Source organism: Gorilla gorilla, chromosome 1 (assembly GCF_029281585.2).
Source record: "Gorilla gorilla gorilla isolate KB3781 chromosome 1, NHGRI_mGorGor1-v2.1_pri, whole genome shotgun sequence".
NCBI lineage: Eukaryota > Metazoa > Chordata > Mammalia > Primates > Hominidae > Gorilla > Gorilla gorilla.
The window spans coordinates 146,046,594-146,060,176 of NC_073224.2; the positions used below are offsets into that span (position 1 = coordinate 146,046,594).

Sequence of the window (13,583 nt, forward strand, 5' to 3'; positions counted from 1 at the left end):
TAGAGGCTAGGTTTGGTGAGGCACTCATTCATCCTTTCTCACCTCCAACAATAATTTGCGTTTACTTATTTTTTCAACCCCTTCCCATCCCCTCAAACATAGTTCTCTACCTTTTATCTCAAAAGATAACCAAAAAAACCTCTTGATTCTGGTCATACTCTTCCTTTCACTGTAACAATAACAACAACAACAACAAAACCTTATTCTTCTCCTTTACAATTTCTTTAACGTTTTTTTCTTTTCTGCTATTCCCAATCCCTAAACACCATCTCACGTTTAGATTATACAGCTTTCCACTTCGTCTCCGAGTTCCTGCGAGCACCTTATATCCCTTTTACCCCAACCAAGTCCTTAAATTTTATTTATATTTAGCGTCACAATACACGAGTAAATATTGTCTTTTTAAAAAAAGCACAAATATCTCAAACGTCTCCCTTGGACATACCAATGGCTACATTAAGCTCTTTAGAACGTAGAAATGAAAGAACGCCTCCCGGGTTCAAACGATTCTACTAAACAAATGAAAGAACGAATGGCATGTAAGTGCGTTTTTACAATTCATGTGAACGGGTACGCTAAGACCCTCTGTCACTGCGGGCTTCACTGCCCCGATGAAGGTCTTTCCCAGCAAAAATCTGGCTTGCCTTCTACAGCTCTGAAATGCACACTTAAACCCAGGCCCTTTGTCTCTGACCGCCCTGGCCTGAACTGGCTGGGCGGAGATTCTCGCGAATTCTCGGATCTGCGCGGAAAACGCGCTCGAGGCAGTTCTCTGACGCATTTCCGGAGCGCCAGGGAAGAGGGAAGTCGTGGTGGTCGCGAGGGAGCCGGAAAGATGGTGGTTACCAGATCTGCACGGGCTAAGGCCAGCATCCAAGCCGCGTCGGCTGAAAGTTCCGGGCAAAAGGTAGGAAATCCAGTCTTCCCTACTTCTCGCCGCTTCGCAGAGCCGCGCTCAGGCAGGCGGGGCGGTGCAAGGGTCCGGTTAAGGGTGAGGACCTGCCGACACAGAGGACCCGAGCTTGCCGCGCGCTTGGGTCTCCCAGGCCCCGTGCTAAGCCTGTCACGGAAACTGTTTAGCCCTCACCACTGTCTCTTAAGGCAATTTTTAGTATGGAAGAGAGGTTAGATAACTTTATTTGGGTCGTTCAACTCCTTAATGCAGAAGCACAGTTCGAACTTTTAAACCTTACTGTTAACACGGTAGCAAGGAGGGTTAATTTCGGCCACCATGCACAAGCCCCATTTAGGGGGGCTGGAAAAAAAGCTTCGTTTTCACGTGGGGAGGCTGGCAGCTGTCCAGCATCACCTCCTTAAGGCGTGAGGAGGGCTGTGGTGTCGTCGCCTGGTGACTCTTAGTGGCGTTAGTCGGCTGTCTCATTCTGACTCAGCGATGCAGGAAACGGAGCGGCGGCGATTTTTTCCTGTACGTAAAGGTAAGGGCGGCGACTGATTCCATCAGTGTGTTCCTAAACACATCGGTGTTCAGAGTTAATATTCCCTTTCTCCCCTCTTCTATAGGTGGGTCAGAATGTTGGTCTACCCGTTATATTTGACTTTAAACAGAAAAATTTTAATTGTTCTGCTTCTGAAGTTACATCTAGGAAGGATGAGGCTAGTGAAGTAAATGCAGGGTTGGATCCAGTGTTTAAATTTTGATTTTTTTGTTTGTTTGTTTTTGATTCGGAGTCTTGCTCTGTCGCCCAGGCTAGAGTGCAGTGGCGCAACCTCGGCTCACTGCAACTTCTGCCTCCCGGATTCCAACAATTCTCTTGCCTCAGGCTCCTGAGTAGCTGGGATTACAGGTGCGCACCAACACACCCCGCTGATTTTTTTACTTTGAGTAGAGATGGGGTTTCACTATGTTGGCCAAGCTGTCTCGAACTCCTGACCTTGTGATCCACCTGCCTCGGCCTCCCAAAGTGCTGGGATTACAGCCGTGGGCCACCGCGCCCGGCCAAATTTTGATTTTTTAAAAATCATGAGTTGGGCAGGTTTTTTTGTTTTTTGTTTTAAAGGTAATCTTGTTTACTGGGTTTTAGCTTTTGGGGTCAGTATTTCATTTGCTTTGCCCTTGTTCCAGCCCTACCTAAATTACAGTGTGTTTTCTCTGGTTTGCAGAGTTTTGCTGCTAATGGGATTCAAGCGCCTCCAGAAAGTAGTACTGGATCTGATGCCCGAACTACTGCTGAATCACAGACCACTGGGAAGCAAAGTTTAATCCCTAGAACTCCTGATGCTAGAAAGAGGAAGAGCAGAACTACAGGCTCACTACCAAAGGGGACTGAACCATCTACGGATGGAGAGACCTCTGAGGCAGAGTCAAATTATTCTGTGTCTGAGCACCATGATACCATTTTAAGGGTAACTAGGAGAAGGCAGATCTTAATTGCATGCTCCCCAGTGTCCAGTGTTAGGAAAAAGCCGAAAGTAACTCCAACAAAGGAGTCTTACACTGAAGAAATAGTGTCTGAAGCAGAATCTCATGTTTCAGGTATTTCTAGAATTGTGCTTCCCACAGAAAAAACTACAGGAGCCAGAAGAAGTAAGGCTAAATCTCTGACAGATCCAAGCCAAGAATCTCATACAGAAGCTGTATCTGATGCTGAGACATCAAGCTCAGACATTTCATTCTCTGGAATTGCAACTAGAAGAACCAGGAGTATGCAGAGGAAATTAAAGGCACAAACTGAAAAGAAAGATAGTAAGATTGTACCAGGAAATGAGAAACAGATCGTGGGTACACCTGTGAATTCAGAGGATTCAGATACCAGACAAACTTCCCATTTACAAGCAAGATCTCTTTCTGAGATAAATAAGCCACATTTCTATAATAATGACTTTGATGATGATTTCTCCCACAGAAGTTCAGAAAATATATTAACAGTGCACGAACAGGCCAATGTTGAATCTCTTAAAGAAACAAAACAGAATTGTAAGGATTTGGATGAAGATGCCAATGGAATAACAGATGAGGGGAAAGAAATTAATGAGAAAAGTTCTCAGCTGAAGAATCTTTCTGAACTTCAGGACACTAGCCTTCAACAGTTAGTTTCTCAGAGACATTCAACCCCCCAAAATAAAAATGCTGTATCAGTGCACTCTAATCTGAACTCTGAGGCTGTAATGAAATCATTAACTCAAACATTTGCAACTGTGGAAGTAGGCAGATGGAATAACAATAAAAAAAGCCCCATAAAAGCAAGTGACTTGACAAAGTTTGATGATTGTGGTGGTAGTGATGATGGAGAAGAGTCCACAGTTATAAGTGTCAGTGAAGACATGAACAGTGAAGGGAATGTAGATTTTGAATGTGATACCAAACTATACACGTCTGCGCCCAACACATCTCAGGGTAAAGATAATTCTGTCTTATTAGTTCTCAGCAGTGATGAAAGCCAACAGTCTGAAAACAGTGAGAATGAAGAGGATACTTTATGTTTTGTTGAAAATAGTGGCCAAAGGGAGTCATTAAGTGGAGACACAGGAAGTCTGTCATGTGACAATGCATTGTTTGTAATTGACACAACTCCTGGAATGAGTGCTGATAAAAATTTTTACTTGGAAGAGGAAGACAAGGCAAGTGAGGTTGCCATTGAGGAAGAAAAAGAAGAGGAAGAGGATGAAAAAAGTGAAGACGATTCATCAGACCATGATGAAAATGAAGATGAGTTTAGTGATGAAGAAGACTTCCTAAATAACACAAAGGCTAAACTGTAAGTTTTTCCTTTATTTTTATAAGTTTTTGATACATGTATTTCAAGTGGTTAATTTACCATAAAAATATGAAATGTTAGCCTGGGGAATGAGAAAATCACTGCCTTGGGTTCTTCATGGAGTGGCTCTTCTATCCAGCATTTCCCTTGTCTTTTTGGATACCTATTTTAGTCATATTTTTCCCACCAATCATAGCTAAAGGTGCTCCTTTTGGTGACATATTAGAAATCAATCTGTTGGATGCAGTGACTCATGCCTGTAATCCCAGCACTTTGTGAGGCTGAGGCACGAGGATCACTTGAGCCCAAGTAGGTGTTTGAGATCAGCCTGGGCAATACAGGGACACCCTATCTCTACACAAAAAATTTTTTTTAAATTAGCCATGTGTGGTGCCCTGTGCGCCTGTGGTCCCAGCTACTTGGGAAGCTGAGGTGGGAGGATTGCTTGAGCCCTGGACATTGAGGCTGCGGTGAGCCATGATTGTGCCGCTGCACTCCAGCCTGGGCAATAGAGGGAGATGTTGTCTCAAAAAAAAAAAAAAAATCATATGTTAAGATTTTTGTATGTGATTGTTAAGAGCAGTAAGTGACTCGTGCCTGTAATTTCAGCATTTTGAAAGGCTGAGGCAGGTGGATCACTTGAGCCCTGGAGTTCAAGACTGGCTTGGGCAACATGGGAAAAACCCATCTCTACAAAAAATTTTTTTAAAAACCTGGGCATGGTGGCAAGCACCTGTGGTCCCAGCTACTGGGGAGGCTGAGATGAGAGGATCACTTACTTGAGCTCAGGAGGCAGAGGTTGCAGTGAGCCGAGATCGCGCCACAGCACTCCAGCATGGGTGACAGTGAGACCCTGTCTCAAAAAAAAAAAAAGTACTCTCTTCTGCTTGCATTCTTTCACTCAGAATATTATTTCTGTAATTCATCCATGTTACTGTATATACCAGTAGTTCATTCTTTTTTATTGCTGAGTGGTATTCCATTGTATGACTATACAACAATGAATTTATCCATTCATTCAAGTAATGATAGACATTTGGGTTGTATCCATTTTTCAATATTGTGAGTATTTGGGAACTTAGAGTTCCATAATGTCAAATGATCATTTAAGATTGAGTGCAAACTTACTTTGGGAGGCCAAGATGGGTGTATCACCTGAGGTCAGGAGTTGGAGACTAGCCTGGCTGCTGGGTGTGGTGGCGCGCACCTGTTATCCCACCTACTTAGGAGGCTGAGGCAGGAGAATTGCTTGAACCCGGGAGGTGGAGGTTGCAGTGAGCCGAGATCATGCCATTGCACTCCAGCCTGGGCAACAGAGCAAAACTTGGTCTCAAAAAAAAAAGATTTAGTGCACACTAAGCTGGGTATGGTGTCATGTGCCAGTAGTTCCAGCCAGGGGACTACATATATACATTCAGGGTTGAGAATTACTGCCAAGACACTGCACTAGAATGATTTCACTTTCCAGTAGAGGTTGATTATGCTTTCAACTACTCAGTGTATATGGATAATTAGGGAGGAAAGTTACTGTAAGTCCAAGTGTACTTCTTAAAAGGACCCTTCCATAATATAAAGTAGAAATTATTACATAAATATAGCAGGAGCCCAGGTCAACCCTAGAAGATCCCAATTTGGTAGGTCTGGGGTATGATATTTGTATTTTTAAAACACTCCTGTGGGATGGATGCTCATTGCTGTTCGAGACTCACTTTAGAGATACTAGCAAATGCCCTTAGTCACCCAGGAAAAAAACATTTAAGTTTTGATAACTTGGAAGTTCAAGAACCTGCCTTTCTCATTAGTTTTAGAAATGGAGATGTGTACATTTATTAACTCACTACCTATATATGAAGTTGAATTGTCAGGTGTATTCTCTTCTCTCCTTTTCTGTAATTTATAAAATCTCTTTATGAAATCTATTGGTATTTTATATGGCCTTTATCTTCTTTTTTTGTTGTTGAGACGGAGTCTTGCTCTGTCACCCAGGCTGGAGTGCAGTGATGCGATCTCAGCTTACTGCAACCTCAGTCGCCTGGGTTCAAGAGATTCTCCTACCTCAGCCTCCCTAGTTGCTGGGATTGCAGGCGTGCACCACCACACCTGGCTAATTTTTTGTATTTTTAGTAGAGACAGGGTTTCACCATTTTGGCCAGGCTGGTCTTGAACTCTTGACCTCAAGTGATCCGCCCGCCTTGGCCTCTCAAAGTGCTGGGATTACAGGCATGAGCCACCGCGCCCGGTGCCTTAATCTTCTCTAAGAAAATCTGGAGAATATCCACCGTGGCTAACACGTTGAAACCCCGTCTCTATTAAAAATACAAAAAAAATTAGCCGGGTGTGGTGGCGGGCACCTGTAGTCCCAGCTACTCCGGAGGCTGAGGCAAGAGAATGGCGTGAACCCGGGAGGCGGAGCTTGCAGTAAGCCGAGATCGCGCCACTGCACTCCAGCCTGGGCGACAGAACCAGACTCTGTCTCAAAAAGAAAAAAAAGAAAGAAAGAAAATCTGGAGAATAAATTTGGATGTGTTCCCCCAAAACCTTTTTTGTTTAATTCATTGTTCATCCAGAGTTTCTTCTAAATGACTTTACTAGATTGAAAATATTTACAGGAGTTTAAGACCAGTTTGGGCAACATATTGAGACTCTGTCTCTACAAAAAAAAAGAAAAGAAAAAATGAGCCAGGTGTGGGGTGTGCACTTGTAGTCCCAGCCACCCAGGGAGGTTGAGGCGGGAGGATCACTTGAGTCCCAAGAGTTCAAGGCTGCAGTGGTCACCACTGCACTCCATCCTGGGCCAACAGTGAGACCCTGTCTCAAAAAATAAAATAAAATGATGAAAAATATATTTATTTAGAGTTTTTTTCAGGAATCCCTCATAAAAATAAGATGCTTTTTTTTCTTTATCGTGGACAATACAAGGGAAGAGAAGAATAAGTGATTTTTTAAAATGCCATCTTATATGTTTCCATTTTGATTTAATTACTTGATCTTTAAGTGATGATTTCTTTTTCAGTCTGAAGTTGACAAGCAGCAGCATAGACCCTGGTCTGAGTATCAAGCAGTTGGGTGGTTTGTATATTAATTTCAATGCAGATAAACTACAGTCTAACAAGAGAACCCTAACACAGATCAAGGAGAAAAAGAAAAATGAGGTAAGTTAATTGTGCTGTTAGGTTTTCACAGAACTAACAATCACTTTTAGAAATTAGTCCTTGGTAAAAGACTAATTTTCCTACAGTGAAACCACATTGGCCTAATGTGTTAGTTTTTTCCTTCTCTCTAAAACAGTCGTTTCTTTTTACAATAAAATCCTATCTATGAATGATAATGCTTTAAAAATAAATCAATACAGGGTCAGTGTTCCTCATCTTACACCCACCAATTATGATCCCAGGGGTTTTGTTTTTTTCCTTTTTCTTGCTATACTTTTAGTTCTTAAGTTCTTAACTAGTGTAGACTGTTGAGAATCTGAAAGCTGTGAATGCCTGCCTGCCTCTTCCACCCGGAAAAAAATGCACATGTGCATATAGACATTTTACATATAATTTCAGAAGGAATTACTGTTAAGGTAACTTTACCCAAACCCTTAGCTTTAGCGAACATCTTGCACTGTTTTCTCCTAAATCTATATTTTCTAGCCTTGATGCTTCTCACTGTCACTTTCAGACCTTTAAATCCAAGTACCTATTTGTTCATTTAGATGTCCTCAGGCACTTGACCTCACTAATTCCCCTTTCCCTGCCTGAACCAGGAATCCTCTTTTTGTATTCTTTTTTCTGGCTAATGAAACCAAAATCTCTTTTCCTTTTGTAGTCAGTCACCAAGCCTCTAGGGGAAGATGTTTCTCTGCTTCCTCCATTTCAAGCGACTGTCACCAGCTAGTGCAGGCCTTTGCTTCTCATCTAGACTACTCCAGTGGCTTCCTTATTGATCTTGTTTTCATCTTGTTCTTCAAGCCATCCTCCACACTTCTAGATTTCTCTGTCTAAAAAAACAAATCTGGCTGGGCAGGGTAGCTCACATCTATAATCCCAGCACTTTGGGAGGCTGAGGCAGGAGAATTGCTTAAGCCCAGGAGTTTGAGACCAACCTGGGCAACATAGCTAGACCACATCTCCTCCCTGCCCCAAAAAACACACCACACACACAGATGTGACAGTATTCTCTTAAATCCTTCAAAGTACCTCTCTACCCCACCCAGCTGTCATCTGCTCTATTCTTGCCACTGAAGACTACTGTAGTTGCCTGAACTTACCCTGCTTTTCCCCAAGCAAGTGCAAAATAATTGATCGTTGCCCTTGGGGAATATTTTACCTCCAGTCCTTCTCACAACCCCTCTGTTTCCATAACATCTAGCATAGATCTGATTCATTATTGATCATGTGATATGTTAACTTACCATCTTTTCTTTATATTCCTAAAACAGGGTTTTTCAGTCTCAGTACTACTTATGTTTTGGGCTGCATAATTTTGTTGTGAGATGTTCCGTGCATAGTAGGATGTTTAACAGCATCCCTATCTTTTGCCCACTAGATGTCAGTAGCATTCTTCCTTATCCTCACCACCACCAAAAATGTCTCCAGACATTGCCAGATGCTCCCAGTTGAGAACCACTGTCCTTGAGCGTACTACAATACTTGACTCACAGCAAACTCTTAATCATTTGTTAAGTAAATATCATGCCCCCTTTTATGAGTGATAGGAAAGTCTAGACGGCTACCTATACCACACAGAAACATCTAGGCCTGAACCTGAATTGTGTGCCTGACTGTTAATTTCTGAGTTGATCATTTCAAATGTCAGTCCCAAATTAATGCTTGTACTATATTCCTGTAAACTATTTTGAGGTCTACAGAGCAGTCTTACTTGGTTCTTGTACTGAGAAAAATACTAATTAACCTGAGGTTCCTTTAATCACACAGAGTTTTAGGAGAATATAATCATCCTAGTCAAGTAACAAAAGTACAGAAATCATTTAGGAAAAGATAAACAGATTTGACTGCACAAATTTATTTATTTATTTTGGAGAAATGGCGTTTTCTTATGTTACCCAGGCTAGTCTTGAACTCCTGGCCTCAAGTGATTGTCCTGCCTTGGCCTCCTAAAGAGTTGGGATTATAGGCATGAGCCATTGTGCCTGGCCTTTTTTTTCTTTTTTCTTTTTTTTGGGAGGGAGCTGGGTAGGGGGGGAGACAGGGTCTCACTCTGTCACCCAGGCTGGAGTGAGTGGCACAGTCATAGCTTGCTGCAGCCTCAAGCTCCTGGCCTCAAGTGATCCTTCTGCCTTAGCGTCCTGAGTAGCTGGGACTACAGGTGTGTGCCACCATGCCCAACTAATTTCTTTTTTTTTTTTTTTTTTACAGTCAGGGTCTTGCTATGTTGACCAAGGTGGTCTAAAACTCCTGGCCTCAAGTGATCCTCCTCCCTTGGCCTCCTCAAAGCACTAGGATTATAGGTGTGAGCCACTTTGCCAGGCTGACTAAAAATTGTAAAACTTACAGAAGTTTAAACTGTTGAAAAACTTACATAACATTCTGACATTATTTTAAAACCAATTTTATGTTTTTATAGCTTCTGCAGAAAGCCGTCATTACACCTGATTTTGAAAAAAACCACTGTGTTCCACCATATAGTGAATCAAAGTATCAACTTCAGAAAAAACGCAGAGTAAGTACAGTGACTTAATTAAAATGCTTAGATATGTTTGGCTATATATTTTCAGCTTATACAACATAACTGGACAATTAAACTGTATCTGTTGGTCTATATATGAGTCCAAAGAAAATAATCACGGATTTCTAAGGGCTGTAAAATATAGTACCATAAACACATTATGTATAGATTTCACATCTTTGCAGCCACAATAGTGCATCTATAAGTAGAGGTTTTTTAAAAATATATATATATAGATTGCTTCTATCTGCCATTTCGACTAGTTATCCAGAGAGCTTGAAGGAAAGTTGAGGATGGTATTCTAGTAATGTTACTATAATATGGAGCACCCTGGCACATGGTAGGCACTAACTAAATACTTGTTGTATGAATGAAACAAAATTAAATAACTTGTAGGAGTTTTCAAAAGAATAGTATTTTGTTTTATTGTAGAAATAACACAAGGTTCTGGATCCTTGTATGAGTGGCTTTCTGAGACTCCTGGGTGACTGAATAAAAATGTTTACATATAAGCTCTAGAAATGAAAGTGTTTTTATACATTTTCTTACCACATATAGTCTGTTTTAGACAATAAAAATTGAAGTTGTGTGTTATTCTCCCAGCAAGTCAGCAGTTACTCTCTGAGACAGAAAATAGATTTTACGGAGCCCTCATTTATGAAACTGATAATCCTGTGCCTAATTTAGCAGAGAAGTCACTTTTTGTGATTTAATTCCTTTTATCTTTATGATTCTGGATTTAAGTGTTTTCAATAAGGTAACCATTTGTTTTTAATTTACAAAATTTTCTGTATGTGTTACTTTAGGGGAAATGAATTATAATGTATACTCTTGGCTGTTAGAATGTTTATTTTTGAAATCATAATTTCAGAAAGAACGACAAAAAACAGCAGGGGATGGCTGGTTTGGTATGAAAGCTCCAGAAATGACAAATGAACTGAAAAATGATCTCAAAGCACTGAAAATGAGAGCCAGCATGGACCCGAAAAGATTTTACAAGAAAAATGATAGAGATGGCTTCCCCAAGTACTTCCAGGTATGAAACAAACAGAATAGTGGTGATGATCTGTGAATTTTAGTTTGGAAAGCACTATAGTGTTCTTTAAAGTTTACTCCTAAAATAGAGGATATTTCCATTGTGCATGCCTAATGTATGGACCATATCTGCATAGGCCATATAAGAATGGCCATTACCCAATTCAGCCACTAACTTTTAATTTGATCACATTTAGAGAGATGGTGTTACAAATGGTTTCCAGGTCAGCTAAAACATGTTGAACCCATAAAGTTCACTATGTGAATGTATGAATAGTATCAGCCTAACAGCAAGAGTCCATACGGGATGGAGGGGTAAAAGGGTATCACGTGTACTAATCCAAGTTGGTTTTTAAAATGTTTTCATCTGTTCATGTTACACCTCTGCTCAGAAACATTCAGTGATGAATTATGACATAGGATTGGGTCTGTATCCTTTAATTTAGCCATTAATAATCCATACCCAAACGAGTTCACCTGCCTTTCATCATATAGCCCAACAAATTCCAACACACTTAGCTACTCAGTCTTGTCAGAACACGTACGTACCAGTCCCTGCATAATTTGACTTTGCATATCCATGGTTCTTGTTTGCTTGGTGAAATTTTACCCATACAAATTCAGGCTAAATTGTCATTCTTTGTTAAATCTTCCTTACCTCTCTTAGATACAATTGGTCACTTTGTCTTCAGAGCATCTATAGTGTTTTGTTCAGCACATGTTATGCTTTAATATTTTAGTTACTTTTTGTGGAGCTTCCTTAAGACTGCAGGCTCTGCACTGCAGGAACCAGATGTTCTTTGTTTCCCTAACATGTAACACAGTGCCTGGTGAGTGAACCAGATGTTCTTTGTTTCCCTAACATGTAACACAGTGCCTGGTGCATAGTGATCACTGTAAATTTTATTCAGTTGAGTGTTTGAACAAATACAGAATGATCACTAAGTAGGCCAAGCTGGCAGCCTTTGTGATGACCTAGGAAACCAAATAGGTATGTAGTAGAATTTACGTGTCTAATTCATTGATTTGGGAAACTAGAACAAAAAGTATATATTATCTGTTCCACTTTTCTCCTTTAGTTACACTGTGCATCATGAATTTAGTGTTTAGCAAAGAAATTTTGGATCTACTATAAACTACTGAAGAAACATAATAGCACCACTGTGCTACTTTTTTTTTTTTTTGCTTTAAATAAATGGCAAAATTTACATTACTATTAGTGTAATGTAAGCTTGTTCTTTCCATTCCTTTCTCTAAATATAATTAGAGCTACACTGAAGTATGAAAGCATCTTGGCAGTCAATGCATGACTTATTTCAATCAATTGTTCACAGATTGGAACCATTGTTGACAATCCAGCTGATTTCTACCATTCACGAATTCCCAAGAAGCAAAGGAAAAGAACTATTGTGGAAGAACTGCTGGCTGATTCTGAATTCAGAAGGTAAAGGAATTCATATTTATTTTATAATATGTATACTTTGCTTTAAAAATGTATAAACTTATAAATTTTCAAATAATTTAAAAATAACTCATTTATAATAACCCATAACATATTAACATGAATATATATTTTTATGAAAAATAATTTAGTGCAAATCTCTTTAATGTCTGGCTTAACTAAAGACAGAGGCTCATACCTGCTTCTGCAGATACCACACATCACGTAGCCCCTGGAAAACACTACACTCATGAGAGAACAAGGGTGAAAAAAGCGATTAATGCCTTAGTATTCTTGAGAAAATAGTTTTTACCTAATGAATCCCTTGAAAGGGTCTACTCCACAGACCACACTTTGAAAACCATTGGTCGCTTCTAAGAAATATATATATCATACTGTGCATTTTCAGGTTAAGTGTGACTTTTTGTTTTGCTTAGTCCTGATTTTTGTGTTTTTATCCCTCAAAAATGTTTAAACCATTTGATACAGCCTGGTGGATGGATATCGTGCATATATAGATCATATATGGATATATGGATAGAGTGCATATAGTAGGAAAGTGTTCCTACTACAGTTGCCATTTTTTCTCCCTAGATTGCAAGCAAGTGCTATGAGGTCAGAGACTATACTTGTCTTGTCCACCACTCCATTCCCAACTTTAACCCTAAGGTTATATTAACTTCTAATGTCTGGTATATCAAACATAAAGTTCTGATTTTTCTTTTTCAGATACAACCGAAGGAAGTACTCAGAGATCATGGCTGAAAAAGCAGCAAATGCAGCAGGAAAAAAGTTCCGAAAGAAGAAGAAATTTCGCAATTAAGATTTACCAAGCAAACTGCAACATTTTACATCGCTCCTTTATTTACTTATTAAAGACGTTTGGAAAACTAACACCATCATCTAAATTAACTTACCATAGACTGGCCCTGTTCATACAGGAATTCGTATTTGGAAAAAGTTGATTTGAGAATCGATTACATGCCCTTAGAAAATAGGGGTGTCTAAAAGACCCACCCTGGTGTAGACTCTTTAAGGGAAAAAAGGAAAAAAAATCTCAACCATTTTAAGATAACTGATGGTTTGTAAAGTTTTCAATGCTTAGTTATTTAAAGAAAATTTAATTAAAAGATAGGAAGTATAAAGTTTGCTAACATGTTCAAAGAACTTTAAAAAATGATCAAAGATATATAAACATTATTGTAATTAATAGGTAGTTTTATGTGTGTATGTGTGTGTGTGTGTGTCTGTGTAGGGGACGGGAGATGGTAGAGAGGCAGTGCCCTATAGTTAGCTATAAAATTCAGATCCAGAAAGTTGGGATACAAAGATATGAAGAATATGACCTAGAAAGCTTGGGCAGAGGAGCTGTTTTCCTTGCTTGGCAACTGAAACGGAGGAATAATTGGTTTTTATCTAGATTAAGTGTTGTGGTCCAAGTAAAACAGGATTAAACTATAATTTTAAGTTGGCCAGGGGTTCTTCGAAGTTAACCCAGCTTACCTCTTCTCCGGTGGTACAGTATGCACCCTGGCTAAGCTGGTTTCTGGCACCCAAGGAGTGTTGGTCATTTCTGTTGATACTTGGTGAGTTGTAGCTTCCTTTATGTTACTATTCACTTTACCTCTATTTTTCCAGCATACTGCTTCCTTGAGATATCAGCAAATATGAAATTTTTTTTTTTTAATAATAGTTTGGGGTACATGTGTAGAACATGC

The 13,583-nt window shown here is 39.8% G+C and overlaps 1 protein-coding gene across 1 annotated transcript; it reads left to right on the plus strand.

Moving 5' to 3' along the window:
• The first annotated feature begins 710 nt into the window (after nt 1-710).
• Nucleotides 711-13,075, plus strand: DNTTIP2 (deoxynucleotidyltransferase terminal interacting protein 2). Its single transcript, XM_004026157.5, has 7 exons — nt 711-907; nt 2,122-3,716; nt 6,730-6,868; nt 9,288-9,383; nt 10,261-10,425; nt 11,759-11,868; nt 12,595-13,075. Exons 1-7 carry the CDS (start codon nt 836-838, stop codon nt 12,686-12,688), a joined length of 2,271 nt encoding a protein of 756 aa, XP_004026206.5. The 5' UTR covers nt 711-835; the 3' UTR covers nt 12,689-13,075.
• Nucleotides 13,076-13,583: the final 508 nt, after the last annotated feature.